The sequence below is a fragment of the Carassius auratus genome, unplaced genomic scaffold (assembly GCF_003368295.1).
Source record: "Carassius auratus strain Wakin unplaced genomic scaffold, ASM336829v1 scaf_tig00043299, whole genome shotgun sequence".
NCBI lineage: Eukaryota > Metazoa > Chordata > Actinopteri > Cypriniformes > Cyprinidae > Carassius > Carassius auratus.
This window is the reverse complement of record NW_020526772.1, coordinates 1-17,328: the sequence shown is the minus strand read 5'-3', so window position 1 is coordinate 17,328 and position 17,328 is coordinate 1. Positions and strand designations below refer to the sequence as shown.

General features: G+C 39.8%; 1 protein-coding gene across 1 annotated transcript; it reads right to left on the bottom strand.

Moving 5' to 3' along the window:
• Positions 1-6,882: 6,882 nt before the first annotated feature.
• Positions 6,883-15,966, bottom strand: LOC113086543 (NUAK family SNF1-like kinase 1; the record flags this gene model as incomplete). The annotated part of the gene is made up of 6 exons (XM_026255439.1): positions 6,883-10,968; positions 11,087-11,219; positions 12,202-12,321; positions 12,653-12,718; positions 13,886-14,037; positions 15,849-15,966. Coding segments are annotated over 6 exons (1,629 nt in total), but the record flags the coding sequence as incomplete, so codon positions are not given.
• Between the last annotated feature and the right edge of the window lie 1,362 nt (positions 15,967-17,328).

Below are 17,328 nucleotides of genomic sequence, written 5' to 3'. Positions count from 1 at the left end.
AATGATTGGAAAAACATTAAAAAAAGCTAAATCAAAATAACGTTGTATGAAAATGACCCATCTGATTTAAAGTGGCTGTTTGTTTATTTATATCTTGAAACTATCTCCTGTCTCTTTTGTCTCACTCTGCCCTTCTATCTGTCTTCCCGACCCTGTTCTCCACTCCTCAGGTTTTCCCGTGAGTTGCGTGCGATGGAAGCAGGGGAAGGAGGAGGGAATCTTTCATCATGCTTCAGGAGTGACGGGGGGGTCAGACCGCTGAGAGACAGACTGCTTTTAAAAGAACTATCTCTTTTTTTTTTTTTTTCCGGCAACATTTCACTTGCTGCTTTACAGAAGAGTAAAGAGTAAAATCCCTCCCTTTTAAGAGGAAAAGGGGCCAGACGGCAATCCGTCATTTAGGGATATTTCAGAGAGGCCAATTTAGCTTTGATATCAGGAGTTTTCCTCCCTTCAGACAGCTAAGGAAGATGGTATCTTAAACATTCCCTCCCAAAATAGCTGTTCTCTCACGCTCAGACTAGAGGAAAATAGTTTGCTAGGTTCCCCGAGTCAAACGATCCCACTCCGTCTATGATATTCAGAAATGATCGTGAGTGAGTGATATTCCTTGTTAGCAACAGTTCCATAAACAAAGCATTAATAATGAGTAACTTACATTTTTTGACACAATTTTGCATGTTGTTTTGTTCATTTTTGCTCTGCACTTCTTCGAAACAAATCAAATCAGAATCAGGTGTTTTCATTTGAATCAGTGTTAAACTAATCAGTTGAATGAATGATTCAATGATTCATTCATAAAGACGGTCCCTTCCCTGAATGAACAGTGTTCGGTTGATGAATCAGCCAAATCTATAATCTTGTTACATCCTCCACATTTCATTTCATTTAAAGGGGGGGTGAAATGCTCGTTTTCACTCAATATCCTGTTAATCTTGAGTACCTATAGAGTAGTACTGCATCCTTCATAACTCCAAAAAGTCTTTAGTTTTATTATATTCATAAGAGAAAGATGGTCTGTACCGATTTTTCCTGGAAAAACACGACCGGCTGGAGGCGTGACGTGTGGGCGGAGCTAAAGAATCACGAGCGCCAGTAGGCTTTTGCGTTGAGAGCGTCTGGAAGCTGTGACATTACCGTGAGGAAAAAACCATCATCCAAAACAAACCATGGCTTACAGTCAGATTCAGCGTATATTTATGATCCAGAATCAGATCCAGAGGCTGAAATTTAACAAGAGCAGCATCAGCAACGACGTCTCTATGTGGTATGTACTGAAACTGTATATATTTGCTTAGCGGTTTTGGTAAATGACTAAGTTCCACTTTATGTCGTCTTTTTTTTTTTTTTTTTTTTAAGCTGTACATGTGGAAAGTGCAGTTTGATGACAACATCGCATGTTGTTTACTTGATGTGGTTACGCGCCGATAGCTGAGTTAACAACACAGAGATATCTGAAGCAGTTTTACTCACCGCCTGCGGTTCCAACACACGATCGTGACCCTTTTTCGTTGGGACTGCATTATCCTTAAGAAATAAACGATGTGCAAATCCGGCGTAAAACTGGACCTTGTTTGTAAAACAAGCATCTTCGAAATGCAGGGAACAAACAAAAACACTTGCACATCTCCGTTTTTGGTAATCTGTGCAGGGTTGTCTTGCCCTGGCAACCAAAAACACACTTCTTTTGTGACATTTCGCGACGCTCTCGCTCTGATCAGTGAAGTCTGTTGTGCTCTCAGTGCTCTGCTATACGGGAGCGCGCTCTCTTCCGGCAGACGTGCCCTCAGGACCCATATAAGGAAATTCCGCTCCATCTAACGTCACACAGACCCATACTCGAAAAAAACTTTCCGAAACTTGTGACAAACCGGAAGGAGTATTTTTCGAACAAAAATACTCCTTCAAACGTACAACTTAATTTTTGAAACTTTGTCCATGTTTAGCATGGGAATCCAACTCTTTAACAGTGTAAAAAACTCAGTATGAATGAAATAGCATTTCACCCCCCCTTTAACTTCCTTATCGGGAGAAAAGAAGTAGCATGTTGTTCTGCCAGCTGCGGATCTATTTTTGGATAATGATGCCTTTATGGCCAAACAGATGATTCAAAAAGTTCACATTGTCGTTGCAGATCAAATACTGTATAGCACAGATAACATAAAATCAATATTTTGACCAGGTTAAATGTTGATTATGAGTAACCCAAACCCTTTTTTCTAAACCTCTCTATTTAACCCTCGGTCGCGCACATCCCACATATAGATGTTAACACTTTTTATTTGTGACCAATTTCAGTGTTTGCAAACAGTGATTACATTTTTGTGGGTGAATTGTGAGATAAAATAGGTAAATGTTATGTCAAATGTTATATGTTATTTCATGCTATAGGGCTAATACAATATGTCCCATATGTGAATATTATATAGACCTATTGTTTAAATCAAATTTAAGCTTTAAATGTAAGATAATCATAGCAGGTTTCATCCATAGTTTGTCCATTTAAACATCTGTGTTTAGCTTCAAATAGCGTCTTTGACGACAATATTATGTCAAAATGATTTGCATTGCAATTCTGACATCAATACAGGCACAACAATAATTTTTTTTCTCTTATTTCATTGATTTTACCAGTTTCCCTCCGATTGTTCCAAGTGTTTTTCTGCCGGCAAGTGATGTAACTGTGACTCCACATTGGTCTACTTTGGCGCACGATTTAGCAAATAGATGGAACGAGTTAGTAAATCATGCGTACAATTTATAAATCGAGGGAACGCAATAGTAATCTTGTGCATGTTTTAGTACATAGAGGGAACGAATTATTAAATTGTGCACATGATTTAGCCTAATATTGTGCGGGGCTCCGTACTTTACCAAGAAAAATATATTAATTTTTTTTTTTTTTTTTTTTTTTACTTGATGTTTTGAATGTTGAGTGAAAGTTTAGAAATGACATTTGAAGCTTAATTCCAATGTTAGCAGAAAATTCTTAAAAAAAAATTGTTAGCTTAGATGATAAACGAGGGATGAAAAGAGAGACGTATGGGACACATATAACTGGCTCAGTCTGGTTTTTAGTGTTAGAGGCTTTAGTGAGCTCTTAAAGAACCGAATCCTACACTTTTTTACAGGACGAATCAGTCACGCATCCTATTTTCCTATGGCTAACTTGCTCTATTTCCCCGTTTATCATGGGCTGGGCTGAATTCAGGCCATGCTTGTAATCCCGCCTGAATGAGGGTTAACTAGAGTCTTCACATGCCAAACGCTCTCAACTTCGGCTTTAAATCTACGGCATGCAGAATCCATCAGCAGTTTCTTTAGCGCTTTCCCACAAATAAAATCTCAAAGATTCCACTCACAGCCCTTTCCAAACGGCTCTCGGCATAAACGCTTTTCCTCTCTCAGATTCAGACCTTAAAGTTTATTTGAAGGAGGCTGAATAAGAGAAAGCGAGAGGAATGGAAAGGGGGATAAAAGTAGCTTTAATCACAGAAAGCTGCCCTGAAAAATCTGAAAAAATGCAATCAGAAAAAAAGAGATGATCTACTTCATGTATTTTATAATAAAAATTCAGAAGTTGTATTTATGAACACATGGTATTAATATTTGTCTCAAGCAATCCAATCACAAGCAAACAGCACTAAATAGGTGCAAATAAGGTTTTGGAAATGCATTGAGATTTAATAATGGTTGTTGAAAACAATATTCTTTTTAATAATTTGGTCGAAGCGATTCATAAATCTGTGTTGGATCTGCACAGCCATCTTTCTTCGTACTGAATCACTGACTCAAATAAAGCACAGCTGCAACCCTGGGTGTTTGCTTTAAAACTGTTTCCATTCCTTCTTAAAAAGAGGGCAGATGTTCCAAAAACTCTTTCTTCCTCCGCCACTGAGACACTTTATGCATCAGTGAGTGTTTCCTGCAGCTTTAAGTAGGCTATCAAAAGATGAGCGAAAACAGTCGGCTGGAGGAAATGAAGGCTTGCACAGAAACCAGCCAACATTCACAAAAGATCTGCCATAACTTCCACATAAGTTCTTAACACAACACTCGATGGGTGCTTAAACAGCCCCAGGAGGCGCAGGAACTTGATGGACGGGAGCTTTTCCTGGGATAGAGATGTCTTCCTGTGAATATGTTGGTGGTGTGATACTTCTCACTGAGAAATTACAGCACTGGTTAAAACACAGCTGGAGTTTAGAAACTGAATCACAGCCAGTCAGCCACATGCTGGAACTTACAATAAAGGTACTGTAGAAGTAGTGTGGTTTGTTGACTGTATCAGATGGTAACATCATAATAAATTAGTATACTTAAAAGAAGTGACATGATGCACCATGATATTTTGGTCATGGTGTTCTTGGAAGAACCATGGAATACCATATAAAAACCATGGTACATAAATTATATTTAAATACCTTTGCCATCTGATACCATCACAAGCATCTTCGAAATGCAGGGAACAAACAAAAACACTTGCACAACTCCGTTGATGCTCTGTAAAAATAAACTCCATCCACTGGTCCCTTAATGCTGTTTTTCTTTTTGGTAATCTGTGCAGGGTTGTCTTGCCCTGGCAACCAAAAACACACTTCTTTTGTGACATTTCGCGAAGTTCTCGCTCTGATCAGTGAATGTCTGTTGTGCTCTCAGTGCTCTGCTATACGGGAGCGCGCGCTCTTCCGGCAGACGTGCCCTCAGGACCCATATAAGGAAATTCCGCTCCATCTAACGTCACACAGAGCCATACTCAAAAAAAACTTTCAGAAACTTTTGACAAACTGGAAGGAGTATTTTGGGAACAGAAATACTCCTTCAAACTTACAACTTAATTTTTGAAACTTTGTCCATGTTTAGCATGGGAATCCAACTCTTTAACAGTGTAAAAAACTCAGTATGAATGAAATATCATTTCACCCCCCCTTTAACATGATGCCATGGTTATATTATGTTTTGTGAACATATATGTTGAATTACCTTGGAGTACCATGTAAACTAACACTAACAAATGGTATTACCATGTTTTGTTTTGTTGTTTGAGGGGGGGGGGGGGTTGAGGGGGGGGGGTATTACCATATTCCATGGTATTACCAAGATATTCTTAGAAGTGCAATCTAAATACTATAGAGCATGGTATTACTTTTCGTACCATGATTTTATCTGATAGCATGGTACTGTCACAGTATTTTTATAAGGGAACATTTTTGTACATTCATTTTCCTTGGAGTAACAAATACTTTGGTATAAGTGATAATCATTCAGTATTACACTGACAAAAAGTCATGTACCATCATAGTACCGTGCTATTTTTAAAAGTACCATAGAGTACTAAGTGAATGGTAATCACCTAGTATTACACTTACAGAAAAGTATTAAAAAGTAACATGGTTTTTTGGACATGGTAGTCTACCATAGAATGACATGTAAATACCATAGTATCCGGTATTATTTCCAGTACCATGGTATATTTCAAAGTACAATAGTAGCCTATACGTCTTGGTTTCACCATGTTTTTTTTATATTTGTATGGTATGGTACTATTTTTGTAAAAATGAATAGCTTGCCTTTTTAACTTGATGCTTGGTGCTTTTCTCTTTATATGAATACTCATCATCATCATTAAATCATTTTCGTACCATGGTACTGCCAGAGTATTTTTTTTGTAAGATTTCTTTCTTACTTCCATCGAATCCTCCTCATCTCTATTTTTAGCGTTGTCCTGCTATCCCGGAATTCATTGCTGACTAGCTACTGCCGAGCGGAATCCTTTCAGGAATGTCTGGAACTTTCTCAAACCACTACAGAGAGAGAAAGTGAGTGAGAGGTTGATCCGTGGGGAGGGAGAGAGGAAAGGAGAAGGCAGATGTGTGTTTTTCTGTTGTGGACAACAGTAAGTCTGAATTTGTGCGAGTGCGAGTGCGATCAGAACTTCTCTATGTGCTTAGAAGTATCTTGAATTGATTAGCGCGTGTCGTGTGAGATGACTCGTCTTTCTGTGTGTGGTCCTTTTAGAAATAACAATCAGTCATAATCTCTCACAGTTCCCGGATCAGTATTACTGCTTCAAAGAACAAGTTCAGAGTGAAAGCCAGGCCTAACAGGCCACCTGCTGATCACAAAAGTACCGATCTGTCCTGTGTGGGTCAGGCTTTGCTTACATTGTAAAACTAAATGCATATAATTGTCTGTGATTGTAGTTTAAGAAAATGAATGCTTTTGTCAAGCTACATCTCAACTTTATAAGATTTAAGCAGATTTAAGATGTTGACATCTCCAGCAAGTGACTATAGTGAGCAGCTGATGCCCCAAAGTGCATTCTGGGAGTTTTTTCGGAGGGCAATTTTGACAGTGGGACTCCCTTGGAATTGTACAACAGCGGACTGAGACACACCTAAAGACTAAAAACAAGGACTGTAGCAGCACAACTGTATTTGGGTTGGTCTGGTTTGTACAGCAGGTCTGCTATATTTCTCTTTCTCTCTGGCACGCGGCTGAAACGCTCTCTTGTTCTGTTTCTGTGGGCCCTGGAGCTCTGGATCAAATTAAAGCTGGCAAAGACAGCAGCCTCTCCTTTATATATTTCTCCCTTCAGATCTTGTTTCTTGTTCATGCACACTTTGCTGTACTCTGGGCTTGTGTAAAACCTTTGGCCTGCTTAAAGGGATAGTTCACCAAAGAATTAGTATTCTGTCATCATTTACTCACCCTCATATTGTAAGAAACCCTACACAAAAAGAGAATCAAATTAATCCAAACGGTTCACTGAAAGATCTGAGGTCTGCTAACTGAGAAATATTAAAGGTAGGATATTCTTTGACTTATGCATGCAGGAATAAAACATTAGTGCAATCAAATAAAGTAGACACAGATATCACCTCCTTTGAAACGATTTGTTTATTGAGTTGGTTTTACACAGATTTGGTTTTGTAGTACACAACACTGCTGGTTAGCGAGATATCTCCACTTAACAACAACCAAAGCAGCTGAATACACAACCAAAGCTTTACAACACAACCACATGACCGCAATCTCTCTTATTTTGTTCTTCCAGTTGTCTTTCAGTGTTTGTTTGCACACTTTGTACGAGTGCTGTTAAATGAAATGGCTTCACCACTAATAAATATAGAATAAAAAATGCAATTGTAAAAATTTCATTATCAAAAAATTAAACCGAAATCATAAAAGATAGCAAAGGCACTGAACAAAAAAATTCCTTGGCAGTCCTTGTTTCTCAAACTGATACCAAACCCCCAAAAAAGATTATGGCATTGACCAACAAAAGTAATTAATTAAAATAAAATAATGCATAAATAACATAATAATACTACCATTTCAGTACTGTCAATAAACAATATCCAGTCAAGTTTTCCTCTATGCTGAATTTTGACTAATATGCACCAGGTATTTCCAGTTTGGCAGAAAGCATGTTTGAATTTGATTCGCGATGGCCGCCTCCATTAATCTAAGATACGATGGCACTATGGTTAGCAATGGCACATTTTGGTGGTATTAAGACAAATAAGGTTGATAATGAATGTCGTGACACCAAATATTGGGTTGGATCTGTGAGGCGGCTTTTGGGATTTCTGACGCACATCAAATGACCCTGTTGAAACTGCAGTAGTTGTGATTGATCGTCTGTTTATGCAAATGCTAGACATTAGCATTAGCACTGCATGTCTGCACTGAAAACCTGTAAAGCCCAGGGAAGATCGTTGATTATACACACAACGTTCTTCTGTAAGGTAAATCAATAATAATATTTTGGAGAATCAAAAACAGAAGCGCATTAACATAAAAATACTAACATAGTATAATTTGATCACTGAATCCAGTTGACAATACAATGCAATACAGAAATGCAGTACGATACAATACACATTAGGTGTGTCTTTAATATCTACCCAGGACCACCTTTGAACAAAATGCCTCCCATGATCTTGTTCGGTTGAACTTTTTGGTGAAAAATGATTTTTCTATTAACACTAATAACCAATTAGCTAACTTAGTGTCTCTTTACTCATAAGCGCCTTCTTTGGTACAAAATACTTGCCTTATCCTTTCATCTACTTTCTTCATCTCACTATTTCTACACTTGCACTATTCTTTCTTTACATGCAGCAAAATACAAAGCTACATCATCCTTTCCAGTGAATAATTCTTCAAAACTGGAAAAGTGTCTTCCATCCATAAATGCTTTCATGAACATACCATGGTAAACACCTCTCTTTCTACTACAGCTACTTCACACTTACCTTCTAAAAACATTTAGACAACAGCCTTTAAAAACGAAAAATTGCACTTGAAATTCTGCAGGTAGACAACAAACAAAGGACTAAAGATTCTGAAACAATGAAGCTTCTGTCCCATCAAACCTATGACACAGGAAGCTCACAAGATCTAGTCCAAACATGCCTTTGGAATGTGGCTTTTTTTTTTTTTGGCCATCAAAGTTCACCAGAGAACCAATAATCCATTATTCTCAAAGCTAAGCGATTATAATCCCTAAGCATCAACACATAAACATCAGAAGAGACAATGTTCCTACAGTCCAAAACCTTTGGAAATAGTCAAACAAGCTTGTCTCAGCCTGAACATTCTTTGGAGCTGAGATTGTGTCTGACATTTCTACCTTGAGTTAAACCTTGTTAAGGTGAAGGTGTCCAGAACTCTAAACAGTCAGCTAACTCAATCAAGAAACCACAGGAGTAACATTCTAGAGAAACACATGGTGCATGCACACATGTTCCTGTCAGGACTCAATCAGAAACAACCAATCCAGCATGCTGGAACCTTGAATTACCCAGCGAGTTCTGAAAATAAACTCCCTTTCAAGGTGGTCATGGACTGACTATTCTTCTTCTTGAATAATGCATCGTATAGCACTAGCCTCTTGGCAGAATTTGGGCAAATTTAACCTTGAAGTCTGTAGGGTAGTTCTGTAGGGTAGGCTTTGTGCTCAGAGGTCCTGGGGCTCTTCTAAGCATTCAATACAATCTAAAAAATAAAATAAAATAATAAAATAAAAATAATAATACGCTGTTCCTCTGATGACAGCTTCCTCTGGGATCTCTCTCCACTTTAAGGAAATGACATACATAATTTAATCTGAATTAAAAAAATGAAAAACAAACAAAAAAGGCACTTCTATAAATCCATAGATATGCTTCGACTCATAGGATCGATACAAGTTTGATCATTACATATGCAGTTTAAATGTCATATTACAATAACCGAGAAAGAAAAATAACGATTATATATGTCAGTTCCAATCAAGGACAATGAGAGATTTCAGTTTCTTAATCTTCCAGTACTGCCAGAACACACCAGTTTTGTACCACTAAATCTAAAAAAAATATATATATATATTAATAAATAATACACAACAACAGTTCGTTTGGAGCAAGACCCTGGTTTCTTTTTTTGGGGAGTAAAAATCACAAATGACATGTGCTCTGTTAGAGTTTTAAGGTGCTTGATAAACTCAACTCAGGTTGGCTCTTATTTTTGTTTCATAAAGGCTGCTGTTACATGACGCCATACTGTGATGATAACTCACCTTATACTTAACAATATGTAAACATTTAATATCATTCCTTGTCTGTAGGGGGATAATGTCCCAGAGTACCAACTTAAATTTTACTTACTTCAAACCCTTAAATCCCCCTAGGTTTTAACATTTTAACTGTGTATAAAATAGGGGTTGGGTAAAGGTCAAGTAGGGTAGGGTAGGATTAGGGTTAAGGGTTAGGAGTTAAGGTTAAGGTTTGGTTGTGTACAACTCCCACTACCATCCCATTAAAAAAGGACTCACATTCATGAAATCCCAGTTTTGCACTGGTCGTCAACAACATGCCAAACAAACATCTTCCACTTGCTCCAACTTCTTTCTTTCTAGGCCCCTCTCAACTAGCCCCTATCTCTATGACAGGTTGTTGCTGATGTCCAGGGCTTGTTGGTACACCTGAGTCATATCATCAAGATCTCCTAGTAGAGAGAAGCTGCTGTTATCCCCCGGAGAGCCCTGCGTTCCTCGGCTGAATTTCCCACTGTGTAGGGGAGGAGCTGCCTGGAGACCTTTAAAGTTGGCCAGTTGGAGAAGGTTTTCTGCAGACACACAGCCTCTGATGTTGGGGCGGGCCCCGGGTGGGGGCCAGTCAGTGCTGCCGAAGGAACTGTTGGTGATTGTGTCGCTATCCTCCCTTACAATACTAGATGGGCGACTCTGACTGCGGGATAAACCAGAATCGCCAGGTGCTGGTTCCCCAAGGACACTCAAAGGAGGAGCGCCACTGTATGTCGAATACTTCCCGTTGCGCTTCAAGATGCCCTTCCTGCCAACTGCTCGCTTTGGTGGTGAGCTGGCGGCAAGCGGTGTAATGTAGCCACCTAGCAGATCAGAGGACTCACTGCGCTCTGGTGAAGAATAATACCCTGATTCCCGTTGTTGGTTGTTTTTTAGGATTCCCTTCTTTGGAAGGATAGAGACCGCTTTGGTAGGATAGTTGCCTGTTAGCCCCTGCTCCTCCTCGCCCTCTTCACCTTCAGGCCCAGATTCCTTCTCTGGGGTTCCCACACTGGATTCTATTTCTTCCGAACTTGGAGAGTGTTGCTCTTCAGAGGTTCTTGTCTTCAGGATGCCCTTTGGTCTCTTTAAGCCTAGACTGTCGTCTCCATTACAGTGAGACACACCATCATCATTCTCCTTCTTAGACTTTTTGGGCCGTTGGTGGACAAGCAGGAATGGCTCAGACCGGATGGCTTTAGTGGGCCGAGGCTCGGTCCGGTTCTGCCAGTCAATTAGACGAGCCAGCATGGGTGAGCCAGCATCCCTTTGCGATTCACAGTCACACACACTGGTTTTCCATCCCCAGTTTACCCACCAGTGATTGGCGATGTCTTCCACTGTGGCCCGCCGGTCAGGGTTGACCATCAGCATCCAGCGGATAAGACCACGAGCATCTAAACAAAAGACCAAGCAAGCTTCTTATCAAGATCAAGAGAAACATTATCATCGGCACACATTTTTCTATACAAAAGGCATTCTGAACTTTTCTAAGAGTTCATGCAACACCAGTACCTGATGATTGGGATGGTTCTCGATACTCTCCATTGCTGATTTGCCAAATTAGATTTTTGTGGTCCCCTCCATCGAATGGCATGCTGCCATAGACCAGCGTATACAGCAACACCCCCAGAGCCCAGCTGTCCACCTGCAAATAATGGATGGCATTGACCTCAGCTTACTCTGAAAGAACATTGAGTTACTGCTTACTGTTAATAACACTCCAGATATTCTGTTTTATGGAGGTGGGATAGAAATCACATTGCAAGACTTGGGTGTTTAATGCTGGCTGTGCTTTCATGCGCAAATCTGTTGATGGCATGACTTTTTGGAAAGCAACTGGACACTCCAGCAAGACCAAACAGCATCAAATGGTACAAGTCTTCCACTCTTGTTGGTTTCAGGCTGTTTTTAAGCTTCAACTCTATATGCAATCAATATGTTTTGAGACATTCTATTACACAACTTCTATTATGTAATTCCTGTAGAAGGTGGGTTGAAAGGACAAGGTATGTAGGCCAGAAATCTCAAGATCGCCCCAGCAGCCTGGATGGTTTTTCAGGTTCTTGAGTTGTCAGTTCACAGGACATTACTTATAGACTGGAGTAATTGTTTTGCATAAGGTGGTCACCAGGGTGAGAGGAAATTGAGACTTTCATTGCTTTCTTTGATTGAACTGCAACAAAGCCCTGAGCTATATACCACAAGAGCAGCACATGTAAAGCTCTAAAGAGCCTTAAAACTCTGACCAAGGTTTGACATGTTTAATCAGAGATACTTGGAGAAAGAAACTCCAGCTGCTCTCCATGTTCATTAAGGAAGTACACAGCGTGTGTTTGCCTGTTCCTAGGCATATGTGGAAGTATAATCCCATCAAAGAGCAGAATAAGGCTTCACTAACCACACAGAGATCTCTGATAGATCACAGCCACTCAGAGTGGATTTCACACGCTAGCATAATGAAACTTTGGGGTGGTTCATTTACGATGATGCAAACCTCAAGGGTTTATGTCTGTGCATCACGTAATGCAGGCCTGGAGTAAACCATTCCAGCATGTTTTTATGATCCTGGAAAGAAGTTCAACATAAAGAGCCGCTTGTAAAGCTTTCTTTATTTGAGCATGCCTCACCTCTGGACCACGGTATGGTCTGCCGTTGACGATCTCTGGGGATGCGTACAGTGGACTACCACAAAAGGTCTGGAGGAGCTTGTCTTTATGATACAGGTTGGACAACCCAAAATCAGCAATCTGAATGAACAATAAATACATTTGGTTTTAGAGAAATAATCGTAAACAAAAACACTTTCTGGTTTACTTTTACTGAGTCAGTGTTTGCTTTTACAAAGAGTGATTTCTCAACATCCTGCTTGTTTTGTTTCATGAATGAAGCACACCATTTCTTAATTGTTAAGTTCACATGGTTGTATTTAAACACTACTGAGGTGGAGAAAATCTATTGGAAACAGTACACCCTCCTTTCTATATACTATTTTGTGGGTCCCACTAATCCTAATGTTGTTTACTCTATAGTTCATGGATGTGAACTAGGATGTAGCAGCTGTTTCAGTAACATGCTTACTTTTATGTTACAGTTTTCATCCAGTAGCACATTTTCCAGTTTCAGGTCCCGGTGAACAACACCATTCTGTAAAGAAAACGTCAGAATGCACTTCAGAGTTCTGAGGGAATACTGTCATAACCAACAGAAACCTTATTAACTTCTGACATCTGTCGCACAAACACACTCTGTAATTACAGTCCTGTTCAGACACCAGTTTTTGATTGGAGCATGATTGTGCAGTTAGTCCTTGTGTTCCCTTTAAAGTAACACACAGCATTCAGGTTACAGCACGCCCAGAAACCCAGTTACAAGGGGTTTAGGATCTGAGGGAGTTTGTTACAGCTGTCGGATGGCCATGAAAGACGCATGTGTTCAGCATGCACAGTGTTTAACAGATGAACTATAAATCGACAGTTTGACAGGCTGCTTTCTTGGATCATTGGGCCGACCCCACCCGAAAATCCCCTGCATTGTGGTTGCCCATGGCGATGATGACTCATTACCCTCCCCTCTGGTGTCTGGAAGATCCCCTGCCCTGATATATAACATCACGTAATCTTCAGCTGCAAACCAGCCCATTCAGTGGAGGTCCACGGGGACCTTGATTGGCTCATTGGGGAATTGGACTGTCTTATCTCAAACTTAGTAATCATAACCTAGTAATCTGCCTGATTAGACCGTACTTTGATGCGCTGTTCAATAAGGTAGGGAGGTATCTGAATACAATCCCATAATGCACTGCAACAAGCTCAGTCACAAAAAAATCCACCCAAAAATGGTGGACAAAACAAAAGAATCATCATTTATAAATAAAGAGTGAATTCAAGTACATTGGGACACTTTTTGCCATTGAGATGACTGGGGAAATGTCTGAGTTACGGTTTCAAACTCTATCGAAAAGTCTTGAAAACAATTCAGTTGTAAGAAACTGGAAAAACTCTTATACACATACACAATACTTCATGAAATTGTACAAATGGGTGGTTTATTACTCAATCAACAGCTCTGCTAAATGCAGAAATGTGCGACCCATGATGCAAAGCTGTTTCACATCAGTTGTCTATTCCAAGATTCCTCCCAATCTGACAAGAGCCAAAGATAATAGACTCGCACTGCGCGGGCTGATTTCATCGAATAACTGCACGTGCAGCTCTGCGGGAAACCCTGATGAAACAAGAGGCTCTCTCAGAGAAGAGAAAGGGATTGAGAAAGAGAAAGAATGGAAAGGAGAGCGATAAGAGAGGTGTGTACCTTATGGCAGTAGTGCACAGCGGAGACGATCTGCCTGAAGAAGTGTCGGGTTTCTCTCTCAGTCAGGCGTCTGCGTTCGCTGATGTAGTCATAGAGTTCACCTTTACTGGCGTATTCCATGACAATCACTATCTTGTCCTTATTTTCAAACACTACAGAACAAAACAACATCATAAAAATCCAATCAGTTTATTTACACGTGTTTATTCGTGATGTTTTATTTATACATGTTCAGAATGTATTTTTAATGATCTGTATACCAGATTGAAATCAGTATAAAAATGTTTGTAGTCAGCCGTATCATTCACAATAGTTACATTGTCCAGTATTTTTTTCCATAATGCAATTCCAAAAAGTGAAAAGTGAAAGTAAGTCTCTACATAAAAGTTGTAAGAAACAGACAAGAAAAAAAAAAATCTAGATAAAGTTGTAGGCCTCAGGAATTGACCAGTTGGATAACATGACCCATGTGTAGTTTACACAGGCCAAGGCTTCAACAGGGAGGCGTCCAGTCAAAAAATAAATGTTTCTGTGGCGCCTTGTTTCTTCAGAATGCAACCACAATGAAAAAGTACAAGTACAAAACTACTGGATGCATAAAAATGAAAAAAACTTTGTTTTGTAGTGGCCAGTCCAGAAAGTTCAGCAGGTTACAGCGGAATCTGTTAACGACCAGGAGAAGCTGAAAAATCCAGAGGAACAAACACAGCAAATTACAGTCCGACACAGCAGAAAGTGGCTGTTTCTGCAAAACCCCAAAAATCCTCATACACATCACCCCACCCAAGCGTTTGGCGCTGCCGCCGGCTCCTGTCACACGTCCAGAACCGCTTCTCATCTTTTTACAGAATCTCTCCTGTCCGCCATTGCTTTCCACAGAACAGCAGGGAATGCAAGCGCAAGGCCTTCTGGGATTGTGCAAATATAGTTTAGCGAGAGAGAGAGAGGGGTAACAGAGTGAACGTAACACAGATATACTGTGTCAGAGAGAGTAAATCAGAGTCTTCTCACAGTGATGCTAAATATCGGAGCTCAGTGCTGAATTCAACAGTGATACACAGTCTGTGAGGATGGAAGATCCCAAATGAGATCATCTCAATTGTTTCTCCTAGATCACAGTGAGGTTAAATGCAGCTAAATGGAGACTTTGCTCAAGTCACCTGCTTTTCAAATGTTTCTCCTGAAAAAAAAAAAACCTAAAATGTCTCACACTGTACTTAGACGGTCTCATTTGTGAGGAATTTTAGGAGAAGCAATAGAGATATCCAAGTCTGTGAGCAACCATTGAGTAATATAAATCTTCCTCTGGGAAAGTTCCCGCAGCTAAATGGGTACGCAAGCTATGAATTCCTCCATCCAAAAATTTCCACGACCAGCCCAAACCCACAAACATAATTTAACATTGCACGAAATTAAAAGAGAAAGACATTCTGACATTAGAGCAATGAAAGACAAAAGCCAGACACGAGAAAAAAGACTCCGGAGACTCGTTTAAAGAGGTGTTCTCCCCTCTTTGAGTCGGGCCAACCACAACACAGGCGGAGTCGTGACACAGAACAAAGATGAATACGGCAACTCCTCAAAAATAAACTGCCCTATAAACCCAGACGGACTTTGAACGGAAAAACGTTCGAGTCATGCGCACCGAGAGCTCGCCAGGCACAGAATCAGCAGAACAAACCAGAGCGGCTGGCAAAATGTCTTTAGAAATGATCAACACAGACTTTCACTGGAGAGCTTAACGGCTGAAACACATGCTGGTCAGGAATGACTAGCTTCATATTCACGGAGGCCTTTAATTTGAGCATTATTACATCAATAGAACAAACGCATTTTATCTGTCCATCACAACATAAGTCTATCAATAGATAATGAAAGATTATTCATTAGAATTGTATGTTTATTTATTGCTGAGTTTGATAGATAGATAGAGGATGGATGGATGGATGGAGAGAAAGAATACCTTCATATATAGAGATGATATGCGGGTGGCGAAGAGACGACATGATCTCGATTTCTCGTCGAATGTGAACCATGTCCTGTTCATCTTTAATCTTCTCCTTCCTGATAGACTTGATGGGCTAACCTAAGAGAAGAAAGATTTTCAATCTTGTCAAAAAAAATACAAATGTATAATAGAGTATTGTAAAAGATGCAAATTTGGACGATTTGGGACTAAATCAAATATTAACCTCAGTAATTTTAGGCCACTTTTTTACGACAGGAAATGACTCAAGTTATGCATGAATCTCACATTGCCAGATTAGCACCCCAAAGCTTAGACTAGACAAAAACATTCTATTTCTGAATGTTAAAAAAAACACCTGAGTAGATTCTTTCAGACAGAGGTGTAATCATCCATCACACACACACACACACACCCACAGAATTATCCCATAAACACATCACGCCTGAGCATATTTTCAGTCTCCTGCTATGTCATTTTCCCGATGTTTTTTAGGAAAATGAGGGAGCAGTGTTTGGAAGCAGGAATGAAAGCTCTCTCATGGGCCTGAGGAAACTGCACTGATGTCTCTATGTGATCACATGATGACCTGAACAGGCTCCAGTCTGTATGGAACCCCATTTCTGCCACTGAATAAAAATTAAAAGGCTAATTGAAACTTTTAATCTCACAGTTCTGACTTTTTTTCTTGCAGTTGCAAAGACTCTTTTTCCCCCACAATTGTGAGTTTACATGTTATAATTCTGATTTAATTGTTATCAGAATTGAAAGTGAAACTGAAAGTAAAAGTGATGTGTAGCCAATAATGGTGTTATAACTATTTACTGGTATTGTGCTCTTGCTTTAATCCATCCAAGTGAAAACACCCACCGGGAACACACACCTGGAGCAGCAATTCTAACTTTATAACTCACAATTGCAAGTTTATATATAGAGTTGCGAGTTGATTTGCAATCGTAATTACGAGAAAATTTTTTTGAATTGTGAGATAAAAAGTTTTTATCACTCACATTAATAAAATTCATGGAAATAATCAAACAATATATTTCTGTATCGTTTAAATATAAATCATTCTTCAACCATTTCTTGAACTGGAGATGATGTGGGCAAATAGGAGATGCCCTATTGACTGACTGATGGATGATGTCATGGGAGGAAAGAGGAAATGATATCTGGGTAGTGATTTCCTGTCTATTTCTGTCCTATCGCCCTCCCAGGCAAGTGCTACGGGTCCATTTAAAGAACAAATGGAACAATGAGTGAGCTGATGACAAACCTTAGCTGGAAAAGAGGAAGCCCTTTGTCAATTCCGTCTGTTTTTGTGATGTTATAACGCACAACGGTTGTCCCTAAAACATGTCTATCTGATCCTGCTTATAAATTCTCATCATCGCCGCAGTTCTCAGAACAGCCCGTGTCTTCACATTAACGGCGAGCGAGCAGGCGGACGCCGCTTTTCTCTGAGAAACCAAAACCA